Genomic DNA, 26,603 nt, shown 5'->3' with positions numbered 1-26,603 from the left:
ATACATTCGATCTGAGCTCAGAGTTTCGCTTAGTGTCCTAATCTTGAATGCTGTCACCAATACAATTTTGCCATAAGTTCAGTATCACTAATGCCTATAGGGAACAAATGGGCTATTAGCTACATTCAAAATGAAGTAGTAATCTCGAAGGCTAGCAAGACCTATCTATGAATCTCTCTCCCCTTCTTCACTATTGAAATCCTAAAGGATATTTTGTCTAGGTAGAAAAAAGAGTTGTTTCTTTAACATCAAGTCTACATGAACCTAGGGCTGGAGGATATGAAGACATGTTATTGAAAGACCTATGTATGCCACAGATAGAAGACTGGTTATTTTTCCATGCGGTACTTGGGTCACAAAGTTAAATGTTTAGTTATGTCACCATTTTGAGGGGTCCGGTTTAATTGACCACTGAGTGCCACCTGGACATTACTTTGAAGCTTAGCTAGTATCAGATCAATAATATGATTTGCTGGTGTTAGGGTAAAACCTCATTCTTGGAAAAGTAACAAAACTGTCCTTGGTTAATAGAGCAGATGGAGGTGGTGTTCTGTAACTAGCACTCTGATATTGTTTAAGATTACTTTGGTGCAAGATGTTGAAAAGGTCAGGGGTCAGACTGCAAATTTGGGTAGTTTTTTTTCTTTATGAATGAGAAATGTGCTAAATATGTGATAGTGTACAGATATATGGTCAACTTTCTTGAAACTGGAAACTCCTTTCCAGTTTCTACAAGGGTTTATCTTCATACCATATAGCCTAGATACAAGGAAAAAAAGAAGAGACAAAGCCAAAATCTGTAAGGAAAATATCCTCCACTCTGTTTATGATAAACTAATAGGCCTCAGTACTATTGGTGACTTTTGCCATACTCCAGCCCTGCACCTAGCAAGGGGCTGCTCTTGCGGGCATTTGCAGGTGCCAGTTGCTGCTGGATGCCATTCTGTAGCTGCTGAAGACAAAAGGAAGCAAAGCCCAACTGCCTTCTCTGCCAGCTGGTCTCCAACCAGGATAGGGGAAGAAAAGGAAGTCAGTCTGGTCTGTCTATTTGAATTGAGACTGGCTTATTCCCTGGGGGCAGGGGAGTGAAATTGAGAAGCCATCTCGGCATTTGGCTTGTGCTTCAAGTATATCACTTCTCCATCTATGAAATGGGCAAATAGCTGCAGTACCATACAGGAAGTTCAGGTTTTTTGTTCTAGCACTGAGGCCATGGTACTATTCCACATGCAACTACTGCCTCACCTGGCACATAGGAAGAATGGTCTAACTCAGTCATAGAAGGTTTATAATTCAAATGGTGCACAGAAGAAAACTGCCAAAATCTTTCACTCCTGTTTTTCCTTTTCATGATGTAAACAACTGGTGATCTTCCCCCCATCCCCAGCTTTCTATTATAGTTTCTGGCAGCTTTTAAGAGTTTCTCCCCCACCCCCAGATGTTTCACAATCCACTAAGTCTAGTTTTAGGCATTACACAAGAGGTCATGTTGCAGCAGACTGGGAAGCGTCTTAGATAATGACGACTCTGATTGAGGTAGCACTAAAATATCTATCCTTGAGTTTTCCCCATTTTCACAGAAGGACCCTGTGTCAGAAATGTGTTCATAATATGGTTAAAGAGGCTGTTTGAACAAAGGTAAAACACTCTGTATGCATATAACCCCTTATGCACTGTTGAAGGGGCTCTCTCAAGTATTGTACTTTTCTATAAGAAAGGCCACTGTTTGTATCTCACCAATCAATGTTTCAGTTTTATAAGTATACATCCTGGTTCATGTTATCTGAGAAATTATTGTTTCATACTACATCATCAGCTATCACAAGGTAAAAAGGAAGCCATTTTATTTTAAACAAAGCAACATTCTTTGCACCTAGTGTTAGATATTTTCAATCGCCATCAATTACACAGAATGACAGACAGGCAATTTTTAGTACTCCCAATTTTCAAGCATGTCCAAAGCTAGGTATTAAACCTGAAAAGTGCTTCATGGCTTCCTCTACAGGTAGTATCCTCAACACCTCAGTTTCCATGAAGAAGCACTTCCTGCTCACCCTTCAAGGAATGCCTTCAACACTTGGAATAGAAGGTCAATCACTCCACAGTACAAGTATGAGCGTGCAATTGATGGACAGCATTATTCTCAGACCACAGCAGACTGCTGCTTGTCTCCAGAGGACCAGAAGCTTCTGGAATTGGAAGACTCCTTCCTCACATTAGTCTCACTGCTTCCAGTACATCTGCCAGGACATAAGTGCTATCCCATGCTTGACCAGGTTGTTGTAGGGCCTTCTGCAGAACCTGAGCTGTTCCTTGGAGCTCCACAGGAAGTAGCTTGTGCCTGGTCTCCTGCTGACACAATAGGATTTCATTTACCTCTCCTTCAATCCTCCGACTGTACAGCAAAGGGAAAGTCTCTCTAAGGGTAACCAAGACAGCATCTCGAAGCAGGGTATCTCGGCACACCAAATTGAGAATAAAGATGCCTGCAGAAAGGAATAAGAAGTTTTGCTTATTACAAATCAGACGTCAGAGGAATCACATAACAGGCAATTCCCACTGGAAACCTTTCCACAACATTCTGCAGTCTCAAGAATGCAGTCTTACAAGAACTATCATCACTTTTCTATGTTTCTGACACTATGAGCAACTAGAAAACAAGTTGCTTTGAAGTTCCAAATATTGTTTCAGATGATGAATATTATCAGATGCACCAAAATCAAGAGAGTCAATAAGCAAACAACTAAAGCCATGCTGAAGGCAGGTCTTTGCCCTAGGTTGCATAGACACCTAAGCTCAACTAGTGCTCACCTTCTGTTTTCAGAATGGCCCGGACTTTCTGAAGGAAGGATTTCTCCACAAAGGCTGGGGGTGGGCAGCTCATACCCAAGGCAGAGTCTTTGCTATCAATATCGAACATGATGGCATCATAAGGGGATGAAGCTGGAGAAGGGGGAAAAATGGGAATGTGTTCCCATGAGATTAAATGCAGTAAAGCAGAGGTACTTGGATATGTAAGTGACCTGACCTGAAATTAAGACAGATTGGTGTAGTCACATTGCAGGCTGTCTTACCAACAGGAGTTTCTGTAAACAGCGTAGTTATCTACTTACAGTCCCAAACACAAAGGTAGCAAACAGCAACCAGGTACTTGAAATTTTTTCCCATCCATCTCAAATGGGTCTAATACAGCCTTCCTCAACAGAGTGTGTTCCAGCTATTTTGAACTAGAACTCTTTATCATTCGAAGCCAGCACAGATGTTTGGGAAGGCTGAACTAATAAGCCTGTTTGCTTTCCACAATAATGCACTTACTGCTGAATAGGGTTGACATTGGGGCATTCTCAAGAGGAATTCATCCACCTCAGGATTTCCTCCCATACTTCCCTTTGACCCCTCACTACCTAAGTTAGCCACTACCAGGCAGAACTATGGAGGTGGAGTGGCGGCAGCTGAACATAGAAGCATAGCTATTCTCATATCCCTTCTTTTGTCTGGATCTCTGTGTGTGTGTGTCTGTCCTGTTTTGGAGTCGACCAGAACAAATGTCCCATTTTCCCAATGAGTAGGCTAGACTGTATCCAAGTAGAGAGATGCAGTGATAGCCCAGCTGTAAATGATATTTACATTAAGGAAGGTTACCTTGTAAAGCAAGGACTATAATAAATCATAGAACTAGACTTGTTTTAGCAGATTGACTGGGATTTTTTAAATTAGATAAGTGAGGTATGTCCAGTTCATGGCTCACTGGAAATAAATTTTCTGACCACATACACCCTCCAGTGGCAGGCAGTATTAATTCAATGCTTAATAATTAATTAATTAATGCAAGACTAAGGACAAACTAACATGACACATTTGCTGTTCACTTGTCTGCTCCACTCACCAGTATAGCAGGGGGATTTTAATATCAAAATATGCATTGGTGAAAGTAGTTCAATCTCCCTCCTCACCTTTCTGTGGCCTACTGTGCAAACTTTATCCACCCACCCCATTGCAAACACCAGACTTAAAGAAAAATATCCAGGCATGGTGATGGATCATGGGAAGGTGACATGAAAGAGGGTTCACGTTCACTAACTCTGCATCCCTTTTGATGAATCCTTCTCCACCCAACCCCTTTTCCCCCAGCAACTTTTCTTTATTGTCTCAGACCATGGTCAGGAGCTGGGGGAAAGCATAGACAGGGAAACATTTAGGAATACTTTCTTCTCCAAACAGATCACCATACAGAGCAGGGTCAGAACAGATAACCTGTGTTCTAAAACACAGTCTGTAGCTGTCATGCCTAGTTCCATCCTAGTTTAAGAATATCAGGACTGTCTTGCTCGATCAGATTAAGGGTTCATCTAGTCCAGGATCTTTCCTACAAGGGTCAGCCAGATGCCTCAGGCCACTCAGAAACAGTGAAGGAAACAGTAGTTCTCCCACACTGATTTCAACACCTGGTATTCCAAGAGATATGCTGCCTCTGTCCAAGGGGAGTCTATTGGGCACTTAAGCTCTATTAATTGCTCTGTTGTTGTTGTTAAACCATGTAACAACATTTGGTAACATGTGGTAGCCATCACAACATTTAGCAGAAATGAGCTCTATTAAGTATGCATATTATAACACATACCAGGTCTTTATTTTAGAATTGCCATGCAAGTTAAGGACATAGCCCAGCTGTAAAGGTGAGTTCTGGAGCACTAGATTCTACCTAGGATTAGTGGCTTCTCTAGGCCCAGCATATTGGGGGGGGGTTGCTTTGGACATCTACCGTCTGAAAATAGAAAGGGATGGACACCTTAGTGCTGTTTACAAAAAATAAAATTCAGTTTCCCTATTTGCATAGGTTTCATGGCATAGCAGAACACATACTTCTGCAATTATTGTTACAGATACTTGATTCACAGCAACTAATATGCTCTTGAGGCTTTCATTTTAAAAAACCTATAAAATTACTTGCTTCATTATGTATTTTAGTTACTTTCTTCACATTGTGTGGTATCTCTTCACCTTTTTTTCTTTTGCCAGCCAGTTTTAAGTGCCTATTTGAAATCAATTTCTCGCATCATTGATCATTAGCATTAGAATGGTGTTTCTCCTTCCCTCCCTCGTTGCTTGAGGCGACATGGTTGCCTGCCCTTTGCGCCCTGGATGCGCTGTTATGCCTGGCTTCCCGGTTCCATTACGCGGCATTGGCACAGGCAGTCTGGACCGCTTGGCTCAATGTCTTGTGGAAGATGTTCGGTAGCAACCAGAGTGGCTGGAGCGCCAGCAAGAATGGTGTCTATGGGCAGGACTCGCCCCTGTGGCGGGTGGCCGGTGTGCTGGTGTTGCCGGAGGGGCTCAACACCGTCAACACCTGCAACCACCTCACCAACTTCAGCATCCCGGCCGCCGCCACAGGGCGCACCTTCTCAGAGAAGATCTATGTGGCCGCCAAGCGGGGGGCCGCCACCATTTACAACTACGGCGGCAGGATGGGGAATGACATCCAGAACATGACCCACCCTGCTTCTGCGGGACCGGCTGGTGCTGGGGAAAACTTACTCGTATTTTGCATTAGAGAAGCTGATCAGAAGTTCAACTGAAGGTGTCGGACTTGCAAGCATAGAAGGAAAGAGAGAGAACCAACTCACAGCCTTGTTGGGGGCAGCCTGAGATGTTTCTGCCACTCCACGTGCCTGCACCACCCTGTATTTTCACTGGAAGTTGTAATCATTGTTTTTTTAATAATGTTATTTGTTATTTAATTTTTGTAAATTGTATTGTTTTATTGATGTATTTCTATATTTGTGTTTTTCTTGTAAGCCGCCTTTCGGGCCTTTCGGCCATAAGGCAGAGTATAAACAAACTATAATAACAACAACAACAATGTAACTGCTGAGGACGCATGAAAGGAGAAGGACTTCACCACTGTGCTGTTTTCATGCTCAAACTTAACTCTCTTACTCTATCCCACCTTCCACTGTTGTGAGCAAGAGCACACAGAGTCCCTCACGAGAATCATGAAATATTTGGCCTCCAGAAAGCAGACAGATGACACAGGCTTGTATGAAGAATTGTTACCTTCTGCTGCAAGGCTGTCAACATAAATTAAGCCATCTGCAATGTGAACTTTGAGCCTGTCTTCTGGCAAAAAGCCAAACCAGCAGGTAGCCACTTCCAACATAGCAGGGTCAATCTCCACCACATCAATACAGCACTGCAAGAAGTAGTCGTGGATGAAGAGGGGCAGGCTGCCGCCACCTAGGCCAACCACCAGCACATGGAATAAGGCCTCTGCAATCAGCACACAGGACAGTAATGAATCAACAGACATAACTGGTAGAACGCATCAACCAATTTTGAGGTGTGAGAGAGAGCTTCAATCAGAGCGGCTGAATCTTAAAGCACTCTGGCCACTGGAGCTCTGTCAGGGGAATCAGAGTCTCCTCTCAGCACCCTTCACAAACTACACTTCCCAGGATTCTTTGGGGGAAGCCATGACTGTTTAAATTGAAATAAAGGTCTGGCATGGGTGTGACCCCCTAATTAGTCAAGCCCAGCAGTTGTGAGTCTGGCTTTTAGAACACTGACAGTTGGTTCTTACTGAGTATGTGCATGCTTATCATTGACTTCAATGTTAAATTTCTCAAATTAATCAAAAATCAGACAGGCATTTTTTTAACTTTTAAACTGCAGAAGGTGAAAGTCAGAGTATGGGGCAAAAATAGGAGTACCGGTACACTGTGAACATGGCTGATTTTAAATTAATTTCAACAAATTATGAGAACACTGACAGAAATAAGTCCAACAGGGGTCTGGGTCCGTCCCCCCTTTTACACTTTGAACTCTCGATTCTCTCTGACTGTTTTGTGTATTGCCATGAAAACTTGAAATGAGCTTATGGGAAGCATCAGAATGGTACGGGGGTATTTTCAATTTAATACTGTGGAATGCAAAAAATCCATGCTGGCTATAGTATACTCTTGTGGCTGTATAATTTCCACTGCATTTCATGGCCTTTGGGCCATTTTAATTCCCTCCCCCACCCCGCTTATTCATGTATACCTGTCAACTGCACCTCATCCCTGTTTTCATTTCAGTTTGATCAAGTGGCTCTAGCCAATCAAAATATGTGCCATACGTCAGGAACCTTTAGGCACCAGACCTTTGCTTTCATACTCCGAGTATACCCTGAGGATGGAGAATAGAAATCACTGCTAGCTATCTGTAAATGCCCAAATGGAGTAGCACCAAAATTCCCCCAGACATCTTGATCAGGCCCTACACTTCAGCTGTAGAACAGGACAGAGTTAGCAGAGTCCTCTCACAAACACAACTTCTCACTCAGGTGACAGACTAGAATGCAAATAAAGTGTATTTTGCTACCCACCTGGGAGACACTCAGGATTTTTCAGCAGGCACAATCCTGCCACCATGGCTCTATGATGAGCACAACACAGGAAGCTTTTGTCGATGGACTGCCTGGCTGGTACAGCAGAGGGCTCAGCAGGGTTACCGGAGGCTGCTTCTTTTTTCTTTTTGTGCTTCTTATTTCCTGACCAATAGCAAGTAAAAAAACATTCAGATGGGCAAACTTGCTTCTGCCGTGTAGAAGGGAAGGCATGGGACCACTGAAATTGTTTGGGGCATGAGACAGCAACTCCAAATAGCCAGTCTGCATATGTCTGCAAACTAGATTCAAGCTGAGCACTAGGGAAGCATCAATGCTCTGCTACCCCAGATCTGCTCAATAAAATTAGTTCTTTTCTCCCAGTACAACCTGGCTTGAGATGGCTTGGTTAATTTTACAGTCCTCTTCTATACCTGCAAAGAATGTTGAAGCCATTTTTCCTTGTATGAGACACAGGCATCTTTTGGAGCTAAGCAACTTGGATTCCAAAGACTTTCAGAAACGCAGACTTTCAGAAACACAATCATGCAGTCTTCCCTTATTTTGTAAGTAATCGTTGCACTTACTCAGAACCATTAACCCAGAAGATTATTTCCTTCCACTGTTATTTATGCACTCACACATACATAAAGGCTTCCTTAGTGCTACTAGGAGTCAGACAAAGGTTCATGAGGCAAAACAGAATTGATGTAATCTTGATACACAATGGGGTGCTGCATAGCAGTGACAGGGGTCTGTATATACTCAGGTATACATTATTTTCTAGCTGAGTCTACATTTCTTCTCGCTACCAATTCTTCATGTCTGTTAGCAAGAATGGAGGGAAGGTCTGGTGGGAAAAGCAGAGTCTTTACATCCAAGGCTGAAATAAAGAAAACCTATTTTTCTTATCCAAACTGCAATGCAAGTAAAAGCATATCTGAGGTTTCTGGGAGTTCTCACCACAAGGCAAGCGGCACTCCGAACTGATGAGCTGGCGAGTGGAACAATGGATGACTGCCCATACTCAATATATAGAGGCAGCACTACATAATCTCCCTCATTGTGCAAGCTTCCACATATAAATGTTTAGTTCTCTACAAAATTAGAAGAATGGAAGCTAACTCTGTAACAACTGAAGCCATATTCCTCCAGATTCTGCTAAGAGCACCTGATTGTGCATGTTTTGCCACAATTTCAACCCTTGCAGTTTCCACACTCACTTGTCCCCTGCAATTCTGCTCCCCACTCCTTCCAGCAACCTCATTCTACAGGTCAATAGGTTGTAGTTGCTTGCTGAAGTCTCATTTCCTTGCTGTAAGCCCATCCCTTTCATATAATCTTTGCCACACCCCTCATTTCACCTTTGTGGGAACCTCCAGATGAAAGCCTTGCCTCAGACTGCACCACGTTCCTGTTGCTGAGGAAGATGAGGTGGCGGAAATAATGAGCATCATCTCCCTTCACATCTTCAATAATGTACTGCCCACTAAGGGGGCTAGTTCCACGATGCTGAATGGTGCGGATCCCTATGTCACCTCCCACTGACAGAAAAGGCACCTGCAGGAAAAGGCAATCAGACGTTGCCACCCTATCACTGTACAGAAAGCACTATCAAAAAGCATGGAAACAGACACTCTGAGCTAATAACATGTAATTACCTTAAAGTTAGACCATTGGTGCATCTGGCCCAGTATTTAGTTTGCCTGGGATCTGCTCTCTAGGATCTTAAGCAAGATGTCCATTTTATTCCAAGGATTCCAGATCCCCCTGACCTTGTTAAACATATTTAGTGTATCTTGCTTGAATAAGCCCATACACGCAAGCCAAAAATTGTGGTCAATAGATTGCTGCCTCTCTCCCCCCTGGCAGCATAAGAACATAAGAAGAGCCTGCTGGATCAGGCCAGTGGCCCATCTAGTCCAGCATCCTGTTCTCACAGTGGCCAACCAGGTGCCTGGGGGAAGCCCGCAAGCAGGACCCGAGTGCAAGAACACTCTCCCCTCCTGAGGCTTCCGGCAACTGGTTTTCAGAAGCATGCTGCCTCTGACTAGGGTGGCACAGCACAGCCATCATGGCTAGTAGCCATTGATAGCCCTGTCCTCCATGAATTTGTCTAATCTTCTTTTAAAGCCGTCCAAGCTGGTGGCCATTACTGCATCTTGTGGGAGCAAATTCCATAGTTTAACTATGCGCTGAGTAAAGAAGTACTTCCTTTTGTCTGTCCTGAATCTTCCAACATTCAGCTTCTTTGAATGTCCACGAGTTCTAGCATTATGAGAGAGGGAGAAGAACTTTTCTCTATCCACTTTCTCAATGCCATGCATAATTTTATACACTTCTATCATGTCTCCTCTGACCCGCCTTTTCTCTAAACTAAAAAGCCCCAAATGCTGCAACCTTTCCTCGTAAGGGAGTCGCTCCATCCCCTTGATCATTCTGGTTGCCCTCTTCTGAACCTTTTCCAACTCTATAATATCCTTTTTGAGATGAGGCGACCAGAACTGTACACAGTATTCCAAATGCGGCCGCACCATAGATTTATACAACGGCATGATGATATCGGCTGTTTTATTTTCAATACCTTTCCTAATTATTGCTAGCATGGAATTTGCCTTTTTCACAGCTGCCGCACACTGGGTCGACATTTTCATCGTGCTGTCCACTACAACCCCGAGGTCTCTCTCCTGGTCGGTCACCGCCAGTTCAGACCCCATGAGCGTATATGTGAAATTCAGATTTTTTGCTCCAATATGCATAAATTTACACTTGTTTATATTGAATTGCATTTGCCATTTTTCTGCCCATTCACTCAGTTTGGAGAGCTTTTTGGAGCTCTTCGCAATCCCTTTTTGTTTTAACAACCCTGAACAATTTAGTGTCATCAGCAAACTTGGCCACTTCACTGCTCACTCCTAATTCTAGGTCATTAATGAACAAGTTGAAAAGTACAGGTCCCAATACCGATCCTTGAGGGACTCCACTTTCTACAGCCCTCCATTGGGAGAACTGTCTGTTTATTCCTACTCTCTGTTTTCTGCTTCTTAACCAATTCCTTATCCACAAGAGGACCTCTCCTCGTATTCCATGACTGCTAAGCTTCCTCAGAAGCCTTTGGTGAGGTACCTTGTCAAATGCTTTTTGAAAGTCTAAGTACACTATGCCCACTGGATCACCTCTATCTATATGCTTGTTGACACTCTCAAAGAATTCTAATAGGTTACTGAGACAGGACTTTCCCTTGCAGAAGCCATGCTGGCTCTGCTTCAGCAAGGCTTGTTCTTCTATGTGCTTAGTTAATCTAGCTTTAATAATACTTTCTACCAGTTTTCCAGGGACAGAAGTTAAGCTAACTGGCCTGTAATTTCCGGGATCCCCTCTGGATCCCTTTTTGAAGACTGGCGTTACATTTGCCACTTTCCAGTCCGCATACACCCCTTTTCCCGCAAAAAGTGAGGCATTTTTGGTGCTGTCATTCAGAGGCATCTAGTGCCTTCCCACAGGAATGGCCAAGGAAGCTCCTATACCACCATCTCCTGTATCGTGAGAACATTACGCAAAAGCCTTGTCCTATTAGTAAATGTAAGTTTCATTCTCTGCAGCCCCTGCAGAGATTTCCAATGTATTTATTTAAAACATTTATATACCACTTACCCACTTGCATTTCTCTGCGGTGTAGATAAAAACAAGGCAAACATAAAAATGAGGTTATTTTTTTTAATTACCTCGGGTCTTGGAAGCTGAATTATGCCAACAATTAAAGATATCCCTTGTACAGCACAAACCCTTATCCTTCTTTTGAAAATATAAGCAGAAGATGGCACACAAGATTCAAAACTAAAGAGTAAGAACAACTGTAGTGCCCTGCTCTTTAGGGTAGAGCAAGGACACACAGCAAGAGCAGCTTACCTGCTGCTGGGCTGGGAGAGCGGGTGGGGCCAGCTCCATCACCTTTTCTGACAGCTCTGCCTGGATGGCTCCCATACTTGCATAGTGTTGATCCCTGTGCAAGGCCACAGTGACTAGACGCCAGAACCCTGCACTGGCAGCCAATTGCTTCCGTCCCTCCTCCGTCCCAAACAGCCACTCAGTTTCTCTGCCCTGAGGTACTGGGATAAGGCAAAAAGGAAAATATAGATAATGCAGAAACTATCAGGAATCTAGGAGGTTTCCTTCACTTTAACAAGAAAAGCAGATGTATCTAGAATTATTTGTAAAAGCAAATTGTGATAATTAGTATTTTGACAGCTCCTTTACACCAAGTAACTGAGGCCAACAAATCAGATATTTGAAAGAAGTAGTACAGCACCAAATGTTCTCATTTACTTTCAACCCCTCTCTTTCAATCTGGTAAGAGAGGCTATTTGGGATTGCTGCCACTTTCTTTTGTAAGAAAGAGGAACGTATACCATGAGAAGAAAAAACAGACAGGATTGCTAGCCAAATAGTTGCAAATTTACTAAGAGCAGAAAATAGGTCTGAACAGATAATTTTAACTCTATTATTTCTGCCCTATAAGACATTGCTTTGCATTCTATTTGAAGATGCTGCTTTAATCAAAAAGGTCTCCACTTCAGAAACATCACTGGCAGTACGTGAGGGACAGACTTGAGACTCTTGGGTTGTTAAGACATAACTTGAGCTCTCCAATGTGGGCCAGCTAAGAAGATGTAAACTCACTGATAAAGATGGCAAACTGATTATCACAAGACACTTTCACAGTCAGGCTGTGCACCACGTGCAAAGTGTAGCGGGCTTGGCCAGTGTCCTTGCTGCAAAGATCCAGAGAGATGGTGCCTGAATTGGGGTTCTTATTGAGCTGGTTTCGTAGCAGAAAGTACTGCTGCCTCTCTTTCACTGCCTCAATCAGATGCTCAGTGCTCTTGAACCGGATAGGCTTGTCTTGTGCTTCACTGCACAGCTCCAGGATGTATAAAGCTGAGTCAGGGACCTGCCTAATCTTTGTCATAACATAGACAAAGATTGGCAGGGCAAATTCTCCCTCTGAAGTGCCTGATGCATTGCCAGAAACTTGGTGTATTCGTACCATCCAGCCTTCCCGGGAAAAATATTCTATGGCCGTCTTTAGTACATGTGCTTGGGCCAAGGAGACACACAGGTAGCGACCCCCAAACTGCAGAACACGGCTAATTTCAGCAAACATTCTTTCTGCCCTGCTCAAAGTGGTGTCTTCCCCATCAGTCAGGAGGGCATCAAGAGTGCCTTTGTCCAGCACCACCTGGAAGCGCTCATCAGGGAAATTCATCTGCAACACATCCATGAGCATGTAAGTCATCTTAGGTCTCAGGTGAGCACTGCGTTGCTTCATCTGCTTGACAACCACTTCACTAATGTCCACATTGATGATATCTTGATACCCTTCATCATAGAGCTGTTCACTCAGTTCCGAGTTGCCACAGCCAACAACAAGGATCTAGTGGGAAATCACATAAAGAATGTCACATGCCTTGTGAGCAAACCAAAAGGGTTTCTTAATACAGACATTCCCAGAAGACTCACAAATTGAACTGCAGCATCTGACCAGAGACCAGAGCATGAGAATGATCAACCAGAGCTACAATTGCTACATACTACCAATTCTCAACTGAACAAAACTACCCACAAACAAAACTGGCTGCTGCATAGATCACAAATAACAAACACATAACCCACCAGGCAGTTGCTCTACACAAAGGCCACTGAATTGAAAAGGAGCTGCACAAGAGCATAAACTTCAACGAGAATTGTGCCTCATTAATTTGTGAGAAGGGGGTGAGATTTGGATTTTCCACATCTGGCATCAAACTCTCTCAGGTCAGCTCTTCTGCTGGCTGATGTACATTTCTATACTACAACCTATTAAATGGGGAGGGGAGGGGAAGTGTCTGCCATGTTTCTTATATGATGCCTACATATACTGTAGGGCAGAGGTTCCCAAACGGTCGTCCATGGACCACATTCAAGTGGTCTGCAACATGCCCACATGAAATATTTATATTAGTTTTAAATTGTATTTTTATCGTTTCTGCTATTTCTCATATTGTATTTTATTATATTAGTTGGAAAGCTATGGAATACAAATTGTAATACAATAAAATACAATATAAAAAATAAAAGAAGCAATAAAAGTATAATTAAAAATCATACAGCACACGTTGCTAGCAGCCAGAAAAATCATTAAGCCAAGACCATCCGCACTTTTTAACACTTTCTTAGTTATATATTGACCTCACCGAGATCTGCTTCCGAGTAAATGCTGCATGACTATCAGGCTGTTAAGGAAACAAAACAAGTTTATATCCTTATGTTAACTCTCCATCCTTTGCTCCGCCCCGTTTTAACTAATACTGTAGCCCCAAGTTCCGTCCTTTCTCACAACTTTGCTCCTCTTCTACCCGTTCAACCTGTTATGTCTCACCGAGTCCCGCGGGCGCAGGTACCGTCCTAAGAGGGTTCGAAGCTCTTTCCACTCTCTGTACCACTCAAAGGCGCGTCCGCCTCGCTCCCGAAAGAAGCGCTCCCAGTAGTCGGATGAGGCGAAGTCCCGCACCCGTCGCGGCAGCAGCTGAAGTTCCTCCATGGTGACAGCCACGAGGACTGGGAAACTGGGCTTATGCGATAGGATAACGTACCGGAAGTGCCTCCACCGATCAGCTTTTTTCGGATCCTCCTTCCTCTCTTTCTCCATTCTCATTGGCTGGCTGTGCCTTCCGCCTTTACCTCATATCTCCAATGGATTGCAGAGTTAGGTCATGAGCCCTTGCCCCCTTACCGTCAGCCACATCATATAACAGTCTCTCTGATTGGCTAACGGAGCCTATTTCTGGCTGGGGATTGGCTGAATAACGGAGAAGGTAGCAATGGCGATGATACCGGTAGCTGGAAGGAGTGTGATATTTGTCACCGGCAATGCTAAGAAGCTGGAGGAGGTAGGAAGGAAAGGTTGGATCGGTCCCTGCGAGGTCTTGCGGCTTTCTTGAAGAAGATGGCGGGCTTGTAAATGCTCTGCTCCCTTCGTCACGGAATCTTGGGGGCACTTCAGTGCGTGGACAATTCAGTGGCTCCTGCTTTCCCCCTTTAAACTGATTCCAGGCTTCTAACACTGTAAGGGCGAGTGGGCAGTCCCTCTCTCCCTAGCCCCAAATGCTGAAAAGGGATGGTGGTAATGACGGCATTTATTAATTGTGAGTGGGGGAATAGTCCTTAGCTGCACTCCCAGTCATGTGCCCCCTCCAGTTGGGTGACAGGAAGGGAGGAAAAAACTGATATAAAGGTAATACTATTTGGAAAGGTAGGGTGATAAAGTGAATTCCTAGACAGGCGAGGCAGACCATAGAGAAAGAAATGGCTGTAGCAATATATGCAGGCCATTACTGGCCAGACCAACAGTGTGATAGGCCATCTACACCTGGAGAAATATTGAGTTAAAAAGTGGATCTTCTGAGGGGGTGGGTGAAGAACCTGAACAGGGAAAAATAAGAGGTTTTTTGTTCACAGTGTTGTGTAGATGCCCTGTAAAAAGCAAGTGAATCAAATATAGCTGTTTTGCAGCGAATTACCATTGTGGAAGCAGCCTTCATACTATACTCTGATTGCTGTGCTCTTCATCTTGCAGGTGGTTCAGATCCTAGGTGACTCTTTTCCATACAGACTGGTTGCAAAGAAGATAGACTGTGAGTTTCTACTTCCCTACTTCTTTGTGTGATGTATGACTGTTCCTGTTCCATGCTAATCATAGCCTTTTTGTTTTACAGTACCTGAATACCAAGGGGAACCTGATGATATTTCTGTCCAGAAGTGCCAGGAAGCAGCTAAACAGGTCCTTTCTTCTTCTTCCTGATCTTGCCTTCTGAAAAAGGATCGGTCAGGACCAGTTGGGGCAGCTCCTCAGCAACTATCCTGCTCTGCCATGGCCCCCCACCTCACCGCTGTTTCAACCTTAGCAATGGAGGGCAAGGAGAAAGGAATTGGAAGGAGGGCAGGGTGGTTACTGAGGAGTTGTGCTGTCCTGTTCTGACTGCTCCTATGCAGTTCACCCTCTTCTCTACTTTCTTCCTCCTCAGGGGTGAAGGTTTAAAGGTTGGAGAAGGAGGCTTGGCATCCTGCGGGGGGAGGGGGAGGGGGAGGGGGAGAGGAGGTGGCTTGGTGTGCTGTGGAGGGGGGGAGAGGAGGCTTGGCCAGGTCTAAGGGGAGGGGGAGTTTGGTGAGGAGGGTGGGGTAGGTTAGGTGGTGGGGTGGGCGAGTGAAGTGAGCAGGGGTGGCAGTCTCTAGTGTTCTAATATTTTTGGATACAAAGCCCCTTTAGAGTATCTAGGGAGAATACTGCTATCTAAGCAGAGTTTATCTTGATTTTGCATCTAATCTTGTTCACTGTACTTTCCTTAACAGATCCAGGGACCAGTTATCGTAGAAGATACCTGTTTGTGTTTCAAGGCTCTCGGAGGACTTCCAGGGCCATATATGTAAGTAAATATTGAAGTATTTAATTGGAGTATATCTGATCATGGAAAAATATTTGATGTGTTTAAGAAGGTTCTTGTAATCCAAGAACATCTGGAGGGCCATAGGTTAGTTACGCCTGCATTAGGAGAACTGTATCCAAAGAATTCAAGCTCCTATCAGCCACAGCAAGTGTGGCCAATAGTCCATGGGATGATATTTATTATTTATTTATTTATTTATTAAATTTATATACCACCGACTAGCAATAGCTCTCTGGGCGGTGAACATAGAAATACAATAACATAGGAAATACAATAAATGACACAATATAATACAAAATAATACAGTCTAAAATCAATACAATAACATTTTTAATATTAAATCAATTTAAATTAAAATGCTTCAGAGAATAGGAAGGTTTTAACCTGGCGCCGAAAAGAAAGCAGAGTCGGCGCCAGGCACACTTCCTCGGGGAGACTGTTCCATAGTTCGGGGGCCACCACTGAGAAGGCCCTAGATCTTGTCACCACCCTCCGGGCCTCCCTATAAGTTGGAACCCAGAGGAGGGCCTTCGTAGTAGAACGTAGTGTACAGGCTGGTTCATATCGGAAGAGGCGTTCCGCAAGGTATCGTGGTCCGCATGATGGGAGTTGTAGCCCAACCTGGAGGGTGCTATGTTGGCTGTACCTGTTGTAATGCAAGATCTGGAGTGGGGGGGGAGAGAAGGAAAGGAAAGTGAGTTTGCTGTTCACATCATCGTAGAAGGGCCTTTATAACAGTTCTTATATACAAGAAAACTGTCCCAGGCAAAATGTTTGCTGCCTATTTTGCATCATATGTAATTTGTCTTAAAAATGGAAGGAGAAGAGATGAAGGTGTAACTCTCTTTAGGCTGGGGTTTCACATAATTGAATGTTCTTCCATATACAAGTTCCCACAACATGAGAAACTTGGTATCTGGAGAAAGGTTCTTTGCTTAGCCTTTTCTCTGCCACCCTGGTTTGCTGTGTGCAGTGATGCTAGGAGACCAGGATTCGAATCCCACTCAGCCATGAAGCTCACTAGATGAACTTGGGCTAGTTATTGCCTCTCAGTCTAAACTTATCTCACAGGGTTATTGTGAGGATAACAAATGGGGAGGGGAGAACCATGTACAGCACCCTGAGCTCTTTGGAGGAAAGGTGGGATATAAATGTAAGCAATAAATAAGAAAATGAATTTATTTTTCTTATTTTTGTAGGGAGCAACATTCAATCCTAGGGATAGCCTAGCCACAGGTTACCCACATGGCATGAGAATAGATAAAATGCCAGCTTTTACTGGATCACCCAGTTTGAATCTCCATGCTTTCAAACTGGCATGGCTTAATATTGGACTAACAGCAGCCGAAGCATGTTTACTGAAGTCCTGTTGATTTCATTGGAATTAATTCTGCTAAGTGCTTTAAAGATTGCTTGTCTGGCTGCAGTCCTAACACACTTACTTAGAGAGTTAATCCTACTGAAAACTTCTGAGTAAAGCTGCGTATGATTTTGCTGGAAGTCCCATTGATTTCGGGAGTGCTTAGTTCTTGAGGATTGGGGCTGCATAGCGTAACTAAAAAATATTTAAGGATAGATGCCCTGGATGTTTTCTAGCACAAAAGTCTTGCCTCCTTCATGGCAGCTATGCAACAGACGATATTTGAATGGTTATGCAACAGTTTTTGCATGGACATCTCTCTTCTAGTCTGACTAAAGCCTTGCACTAACAGCATAACTAGATATGATGTGAGAGCCCCAGGATTAGGATCTCCTGCAGTTTTCCTACCTTCCCTCCCATATAGCAACCTAGGAGTAGAGGTTACTCCAGGGAAAGTTTTTTAACTCTTTTCCAAGTGGCAAAATCTTACAGGTACCGATGTGATAATGGCAAGTCTTCCCCTGTGGAGCAAATAGCAGCTTTGGGGGCAGAAAACAACTTTTATTTGGGAAAACTGCATGGGAAGGAATGGATGAACTTCTAGCATCATAGGCTTGAACCAGGCTGCAATTCTTCCTTTGTGAAAATTGGGAGACTTGTGATTAGCATCTCCCTTTATTTATTTGTTATTACATTTATACCCCACCTTTCTTTTCATGCTAGAAACCCAAGGCGGCCTACATATGGTTCCCAGGTGGTCTCCCATCCAGGCACTGACCAGACCTGACCCTCCTTAACTTCAGCAGGGTTATTTTGAAAATAAAAATGCTTTTTAGTTTGTCCCTATTGTCATCTTTTCATGTCCCTTTTCGTATCCTGCTCTCTGATCATACCAAAGATGAGCCAAATGAGCTCCTACTGGGATAAAGGGTAGGATATAAAATTAATAAATAAATAAAATCATGATGCTTAGCAGTAATGTGGATTTTATGGGGGAAAATGAATGGAAACATTTTAGTATGCCCTAAATAGATTGGAATCTGATTTAGAAAGTTTAACAGATAAGTAAACAAAACTAAAAAATACAGCAGGCTAATTTTATGTGTTGTGCAAATATTAACTGAAATGCTTATAAATGTATTAAGATACAACAGTAAGATGTACTTTTCTTCATCCCATTTAAAGAAAAAACCCTACACATTTAAGTATGCTGTTAAAGCTGTGGCTTATGCACATACATGTACACACTCTCCTGCTATGATAGTTGCCTGAAAAAAGTTAATTATAACTCTAAAACCCCAATTTGACTGGTATTTTATCCATTCCTTATCTAGCTAATTGATTTTATGAAACAATGCATTTTTTTAGAAATTGATCGTTTTTTGCAAAAACAGCGGGAAATTTCCACCCAGTATCAGTTATGCTTAGATTAGGTGACTGCCTGCTGGGTTGGCTATGCAAGTCCCCAGTGTTTTACCTGTCTTCATCATGTTGCTGGAACTCCTGTGTGGTTGGATTCAAGACCATGCTGTAAGCTATTTAAGACGGAACTAAAATAAGGTCATATAGCTGGAACAGCCTAGAAAATTATCCATTCTAATCCTTCTGATACACTCCTTGCACTTATGCATTTAAAAGCCTTTACAGATTGACCTACTTCTTCTTAATCAAAGTGTGCCACAGAGAATAAACCCAGATAAAGTGTTCCACATCAGAAGTGCCTGCCTCATTCAAAGACAAGCTCAACAAAGCAATCCGGATGTCTTTAGAAACTGGGCCAAGCCACATAGGGTAAACTTCACCAGGGTCCTTGCTAGCTATTCTGAACTAAAGTGATCCCCTTACATGTTTTGCATTACTTTTTACCCAGTATAGTAGTTACTACAAATTGATTTCATCACATTAAGGAGTGTTCATATTTATCACACCAGAACCAGCCGTTTTCACTGACTTGATCTGGCATGGCAAATATCATTTTTTACTAGGGAAGGATACATACATTCAAACCGTTGATTGACATGGGATTCTGTTGCAGAATCGCTTCATGGCAAATGTACCATGCCAAAAATTAAGTAATAAACCAAGCCTTTGAGATTCTTGAATGTGAACTCTTGTTAACCTTTTCTTGACTCTCTCCTAAGTTCTTAGATTCAGGCATGGTTGATGGTTTCCTGAATGTTCTGAGAAGATAAGAAACATCCTGTCAAGAATTAGCTTTGGATTCTGTTTCTTTTTTATCCTGTTAGAATGAATGGAGAGAGAATCCAAAGTAAACCATTTTTCTGATAGGCAAACTTCCACCTCAACTTCTGTGCTTTCTACTAAGGCAAGAAACAGCTGACGCCAAATATGCTATTGTTGGTCATTTTGCTGGAGAAAAATGTGTGCTGTTCACCATGTCAATGTAAATTCAGCTCATTTCTGTTGCCAACTGGTGGGGAGCTGTGGATTTCACAATACCAAGGGCCATCTCTTACTTCTAGGCTAGGGATGTGGAACCTTTTCTAGCTGGTGGGCCAGATCTTTATCTCCACGTTCTTACTAGGCCAGATTTGACAGGTGGACAGGGCTGCCCACCTCTTAATCACCTGGTGTCACTATGACATCAGGTGATGCTGTACATTGAAGTGCCTGGACTTCAAAGCACAGCGTGCTGCTGTTTGAAAGACCTTTTGGAAACAGCCCTGGGCTGCTCTTTAAACTGCCAGAAACTGCTTTTTGAACCTTTGAACCTGTGCTTTGCAAAGGTTCAGGGAGAAACGGTTTCTATTCAATGGAAACTGCTCCCCCTTCGTGGAGTCAGGAGCAATACCACCACCCATCAGTCAGCTGATGGGCAGTAGGAGCATGCTGCTCTCCAGTAAATGAATAATTGAGAGCTAACTTTAAGCTGCCGCACACTTGACATCATTTATAATATTGGGTGTAGGGTAGGTGTGCATGGCTTGCACAGAACTGCTTCACGGGACAAATCGTGAGGCTTGATGGACCACATTTGTGTTGTGTAAATTTGTATTAATGTTAGCAGAGGTTGTCAACGGTCTGAGATGCTGTGTGCCAGCGTGTGCATTTACCTAAGAAAGCAGGCTTTTACCCGGCATTGAAATCACTGAGACTTAAGACTTAGTAAGATAAGAAAAGCTACTTTATGTATAAAAATATAGAAAGGCATACCTAATTCTAACTAACTAAGTTGGAGGCATAATGCCCAGATGTGGGTATTGCCCTTATGGCTCAGGAGGGAGACAGCAGAGACAAAGGTGTCTCCCCTAGTTGAAGAGAGGAAGGGTGGAAGGAGGAGGGGCAGATAAGCTTCTCTAAGCATATCAGTCTGGACAGAAGGAAGTCAGTCAGAGCATCACAGGTAAAGGTAGTCAAGCCTAGCCATCTGAAGGACCCTAGCTCTATCTCCCTTCTGGAACATAAAAGAACAAAACAAGAGTTGCTCTTGCCCCACAGTTTAGCCTGTTGTGCTGGAGGTTCCCCACCCCTGATTTTGGCAGACCTTGAATGGCAAACTCGTAGCCTGTCTGATTTTCTTTTTCTTCCTGGTTAGTGGGGCCAAAAGGCACACCAAACCTGAACAAGCGGATAATACGATGGTAGGCTGTGCTGATGCAGACCATGTCCATTTAGCTCAATTCACAAGGATGGTCTGTCTCTTCTGCCTGCTTCTCTGAAATGAATGGAACCAATGGAGAGTACAGTAATCTAAGCCGTCATAACGTCTTGGTTAGGCTGCTGCAATGTATTGTGCATGGGGCTTCCTTTAAAGGCTTCCTAGAAACTTTAGTTACTACAAAATACAGCTGCTTGGCTTCTACCTGGACCAACAGCAGGGAACGCATTTTCCTGGTTTTTAAACAGCTGCATTGGCTGATATTTCCAGGCACAATTCAAAGTGTTGGTCATCGCCTACATAGCCTCAAACAGCTTAGGACTTGATAAGACCACTTTTTTGTCATGAGCCTGCCTGGACCTTTCATTCAGCATTAGAGGTTCTCTTCCAGGCTTTCCTTCACCACCTCCCAGCATCTGTGGTTTGGTGGGTGCTGACAGAGAAAGGGCTCATGTGCCTCATGTTTGGTGCTAGGTGATTTTTCCTTTTTGCTCAGGCATTCTAACAAGTTTTAAAATTAGTTTTAACTGGTGTATGTGTCTCACTACAATCCAGCAGAGGTTTTTTTTAGTGCTGTTGTTTCTGTACTTCTGCTTTATGTGGATTTTTACATTGTGTTCTTGTTTTAAACTGTACCTCAGTCTAGGAGACTTTTACTAAAAGGCATCTCACACATGGATCAAATCAGGTAGTTAACCTGTGGCCAGATATTGTTGGGACAGTGACTTCCCAGCATAGCCCAGTAGTCAGAGTGATGAGACTTGTAGTCCAGCAACATCTGAAGGGCCAACAGTTAAACACCCTTGGTTTAAATAAATAATTGACAGATGTTATTCAATGAACAGAAATTAAGTTTCCATGCTTATCAAATACTATTTTACTGTTATTTGAAATCATGAAGAAAATGATTATACCTGAATTCTTGTTTCAGAAAATGGTTCTTAGAGAAGCTAAAACCAGAAGGTAATTTGGTCTTTCATACTACTTCCTGCTGTAATTAGGCATATCTCTCCCTGGGATTCTCTGCTGTTTCTAAAGCATTTAGTGATGCTCTGTGTTGCCCAGGCTTCCTGCTGACAAGCTAGTTCACTTTCCATAGCAGTTTGGCCCTGCCATCAATCCCATTCCTGTCTTTCCACTCTCTCATCATTCTTGTTTATTTCCATTCTTGAGCCGTCATGCTTTTCTGTTCCTGTAGACTTTACCTTGGTGTAGAGTTCCAATATTCTGAATGTTTCTAGCCTCCCCTCCATTAGCTGTCAATTTGTATTCACTCTGCCTTAACAGATAATGCCCAAACTGTTTGTTTCCCTCTGTTTCTGCTTTGAATGGTAATCTTAGGTGTGAGTCTGCTTCTGTGCTGAGGCACCAATTTGGCAGAAATGCCCATGGCTTTCTGCTTGAATGTGTATTTTAGTCTTAATTTAGCCATTCCTATCTAATGCAGCCATTGGCTGCATTCACATGTCACAGTAAGCCATAAACAATGGCTTACCATGCATGAGAAAATCATGCCCACTTTGCTGCGTCCAAGTCACAGTCTCTGGCTTAGCATTGCATCTGAACGAGGGGTTGAGGTTTGTTTCTCTCCCAACAAGCTTTGATCTGTAGCCAAGCTACACTAAGCCAGGAATCATCGTTTGTTTTCTTGGATGTCACAATAAGCCAGGGATTGTCATTTGTTTTCTCCCAGCGCAAGTGGGAAGGTGACAGCCCAGAAAGGTGTATTCATGATAAACCATTGACTGTGGTTAATGGTGAAATGTGAACTGGCCAATGGGTTAAGATCATGTCAGTCTTAAAGAACAACAGTGAAAATAACTCCTTTGCCATCAAGGTAGCTGTCCATGCTAGGATGAAGGCAGAATTGATTGAATCCCAAAGAGTGTCATGCCTCCCAATAGTAGGAAAGTCCACAGTTCGCACAGTAATGATTTTTACTCATGTGTGTGGGACTCTTGAACATGTTCCAAATGTGTGTGTTCTTCTCGGGTTCTACATAAATAACAGCATGCTGGGCAACCCTTTCCCCAGAAGAAATTGTCTGACATCCCTTTTTCTGTGGCTTAGGTCTATACAAACTGTTAGCAGGATTTGAAGATAAATCTGCTTATGCTGTCTGCACCTTTGCCTACAGCACTGGAAATCCAGAAGACCCAGTGAAGCTGTTCAAAGGCCAGACTCATGTGGGTATGAGAGGTGTTACTGGAGTTTTTGGTGTATCTGAATGATGGAACAGGGCAGACCCATGCTCAGAGCAAACTAGACTTTTGCCTCAAGGACTTGCCCTTTAGGAGGCAGTGAACAGCCGGTTTATTGAGCTGCATTGAACATGGCAACTGTCTGTCACTAGCATAACAGCAGTAATACTTAGCATTTCTGTAGCATGTTCAAAGCGTTTCACATTTGCTATCTCAGCAATTATTTGAACAATACTATAAAGTTGGCTAGTAGACAGACAAGCCTTGCTGAAGTAGAATCAACATGGTTTCTGCAAAGGCAATTCCTTTCTCACTCTTTACAATTTTTTTAGAGTAAACATTTTTTACTTGGACTTTCAAAAAGCTTTTAACAAAGTCGCTCACTGAAAGGCTCCTGAGCAAATCTTGCACTGTTGGGGTTTGAGCTGATGGTGACTGACCAGGAAAGAGAATTTGGGATCATAGTGGATAACTATATGAAAACATTGACCCAGTATATGGAACCTGTGAAAAAGATGAATTTCATATTTGAGGTTATTAGGAAAAGGATTGAAAATAAAACTGCTAGTTGTAACACCCTTGTACAAATCCATGAGAGAAACAGGGACAGTTGGCTACTAAGTAAGAGATAAGGTAACTTTCCTATGATGCCTTCCAGCTATCTCTGCGTGTCTCTGGACACCTCCAGAATTCTCAACAGTTGGGGCCTGGCTTACCTATAGCTAATGTTGATGCCAGGCACTGAATATGAATCCAGCACTAAAATAATTACTTTGTGCATCAACTTATAGGGACATATAGTTGACCCAAGGGGACCAAGAGACTTCGGATGGGATCCATGCTTCCAGCCCGAAGGTTACGATCAGACGTAAGTGGCTACCTACCTTCTTGTTTTAAATAGCCGTAACTGATTAATACCTTGGCCAGCTGCCGTCCTAAAGAAGGCGCAAATTCCTTTATAGGAAATGCTAGTTGTACCCTTCTATCTTTGTGGATATGTTTACTTTGTCAGGAGGAGTCCAATGGAAATTACAATAATTTGACAGCAGTAAGTATTGTAGTACAAACACATCTCATGACCTATTTCGAGACCTCCAGAGGGAGCCAATTTGGTGTCCTCCGGGTGTTGTGGATTATAACTCCCATCATTCCTGGCTGTTGGCTATTCTGGTAGGGGCTGATGGGATCTGAAGGGTTCCATGATTGCTACTGCTGGTAAGGGAAATGCTGCACACACAGTATAATTCTTCCTAAAGAATCTATGTTTTAGGCTATGAGGTGGAGTGCAGTGCAAGTGTAAATTAATAATAAAAATAACAGCTGTTACAGAAATGGTGGACTGTCACAGCTTCTCTTGATAATGTTACATCTTTCTAGGTATGCTGAATTGCCCAAGTCTGTGAAGAACTCAATCTCTCATCGTTACAAAGCCCTGAAAGAACTGTCTACCTATTTTATTCAAGAGCACAACTCAACAGAGGCCACATCTGGTCCCAGTTAGCCTGCCTGGGTATATGAGATGCTGTGGCTTTTGTACAAAAAACTGCATTTGAAATAGGAGGTCAGTGTTTCGCTGCCTGCACAGATCATGTCCAATAAAGCTACTTTTCATTAAAGCCCCGTGTATTTAGCCTTGTTGTTCCTGAAAGAAGGATCTCCAAAAGGCAGCATATGTTGAAGGCTCAAGGTTTACACCAGGGGCGCTAGAGGAATTCAAGATACACTAGCACATAAGAATTAACATGCAAGAATAAACATCTAGCTGGTCAAATACCAGGAAAATAAACACTGCATTGATGTGCTGCTTGTTGGGTTGCTTACCTCAAAGAAGTGTGAATAGTAGCTGCTTTGAAACCCACCTTGTGAAAAACAGTTTAACAGATAAATCAGTAAAAATGCTAAACTGTATTTAAGATATTTCAACTGGGCTCCTAAGCACTCCAGAAACCTATTCACTAACAGGCAAAAAACCTTGCAGTTTAAGAACATACCTATAGCCCACAGATATTTCTACCAAACTTTAAAAAGCAGGGAAATTGGGCAGCTATAGTGAATGCACCAGGGGAGCAGGAGACCTGAACTCCTCTCTGAGATATTGTACTGCCCTACAAAGTTGTCAAAATGCAAACACAATTTGGGTTGGTCTTTCGCAGTCCAACCCACTTGCTGTGTAGCTTGGAAGAATTTGGTAACATGTGCCTCTGAGCATATGGTGAGTGGTGGCAACACCTGCCATCTCCAAAGATGGAGAATTATATTTTTGTATGTTTGTTGGTGTTCTTCTTACTTTGCTTCTTTCCTGTGTTACTAATGTTTCTACAGAGAATCTAAACTAGAAAATTTTATTTCCCTCATTATTCATCCTAGAAATCTGTGTCAAATTTATTTTTATTAATTTCAAAGCCTTTTTATTGGTCAGTGTCATATGATGGTGAAGATAGCCTTTTTTCTTTCAAACTGGAGGTTATGGTCTATTTCTATTTTGGGTGCATTAACAGTTGGACCTGAAACTGCAGTTTAATGTAAAATCAGACTGATTACAATATGCTGCTACTTTAGCAATGACTCTAGTTGTTGGAAAAAAGAGGATGCATGTTTTCAGCCTGCTATGTTTAAACCACTTTATTTAAGGCAAGGTGTTCACGATCAATTAAAAACATAGAGCACACCTAGAATTTTGCTAGAATATATTTCACCTCCCACTGTTTTATCTTGTGCAAATTGAGACACTTTTGAGGTCCACTGGACCTCAGTCCACTGCAGAAGTCAGTGCCATTATTCCACAATTATGTTTGGAGTTTTTTTAGTATAAATTTTGCAAAGTGTTGCTGTACTTCACATATTCATAGAAACAAAAGCAAAAGAAAATGATTTCCTATAGGAAACTTCACTAAAATTGCAAAGGAAATCAGACATATTTAAAGTGACCATCTGAACTATATCAACTGTCTTAATAATGTTGCTTCCTCCCTGCTAAAACAAGATCAGCACAGCACATGTCTTCTTTCTGTTATTTGGGCTGATTGCAGGTGTTGCCACCACTCACCATATGCTCAGAGGCACATGTTACCCAATTCTTCCAAGCTAAAGTTTGGTAGAAATATCTGTGGGCTATAGGTACATTCTTAAACTGCAATGCTTTTTAATCTGGGAGGTAAGAAATGGGATCCTGTGCAAGTTTGCTGAGAATAGATTGATTATTTGCATGCTTATTCAGTTAAGTGGGATTTACACACACACATCAGGCAATCATGCTTAGGATAGGTGAAACTGACCACAGGGGATGGGGAAGGGAGGAGGGAGGGGTGGAAAGGCAGAGGGGAGGACTGGGATGGGAGCAGGCAGGAGGGGGAGGGGAGAAGGACAGATGTGGTCGTTTGCATGTTTATTGAGTTCAGTGGGATTTACTCCTGTGCAATCATGCTTAGGATAGGTAAAACTGACTGGGGGGGAGGGACAGAGGGCTGGAGTGGGCAGGGAAGGTGGAAGAAGGAAGAGGGGAGGAGAAAGGGAGAGGAAAGGGGAAGGAAGGAAAAGGCAGGTCTGATCATTTGTATGATTATTGAGTTGAATC

General features: G+C 42.9%; 2 protein-coding genes across 2 annotated transcripts; one reads left to right on the top strand and one right to left on the bottom strand.

Moving 5' to 3' along the window:
• Positions 1-1,827: 1,827 nt before the first annotated feature.
• Positions 1,828-14,468, bottom strand: METTL13 (methyltransferase 13, eEF1A N-terminus and K55). The gene is made up of 8 exons (XM_061583988.1): positions 13,785-14,468; positions 12,047-12,800; positions 11,276-11,475; positions 8,731-8,926; positions 7,367-7,531; positions 6,058-6,270; positions 2,812-2,943; positions 1,828-2,486 (listed from the first exon to the last, which is right to left on the bottom strand). The coding sequence occupies exons 1-8, from the start codon at positions 14,058-14,060 to the stop codon at positions 2,212-2,214; spliced, it is 2,211 nt and encodes a 736-aa protein (XP_061439972.1). The 5' UTR covers positions 14,061-14,468; the 3' UTR covers positions 1,828-2,211.
• ITPA (inosine triphosphatase) lies at positions 14,181-24,645 on the top strand. Its single transcript, XM_061583999.1, has 8 exons — positions 14,181-14,295; positions 14,982-15,039; positions 15,121-15,185; positions 15,755-15,828; positions 21,760-21,791; positions 22,899-23,014; positions 23,821-23,897; positions 24,407-24,645. Exons 1-8 carry the CDS (start codon positions 14,227-14,229, stop codon positions 24,528-24,530), a joined length of 615 nt encoding a protein of 204 aa, XP_061439983.1. The 5' UTR covers positions 14,181-14,226; the 3' UTR covers positions 24,531-24,645.
• Positions 24,646-26,603: the final 1,958 nt, after the last annotated feature.

This window comes from Rhineura floridana, chromosome 1 (genome assembly GCF_030035675.1).
Source record: "Rhineura floridana isolate rRhiFlo1 chromosome 1, rRhiFlo1.hap2, whole genome shotgun sequence".
Taxonomy (NCBI): Eukaryota; Metazoa; Chordata; class Lepidosauria; order Squamata; family Rhineuridae; genus Rhineura; species Rhineura floridana.
This window is presented reverse-complemented; position numbering and strand designations above follow the sequence as displayed.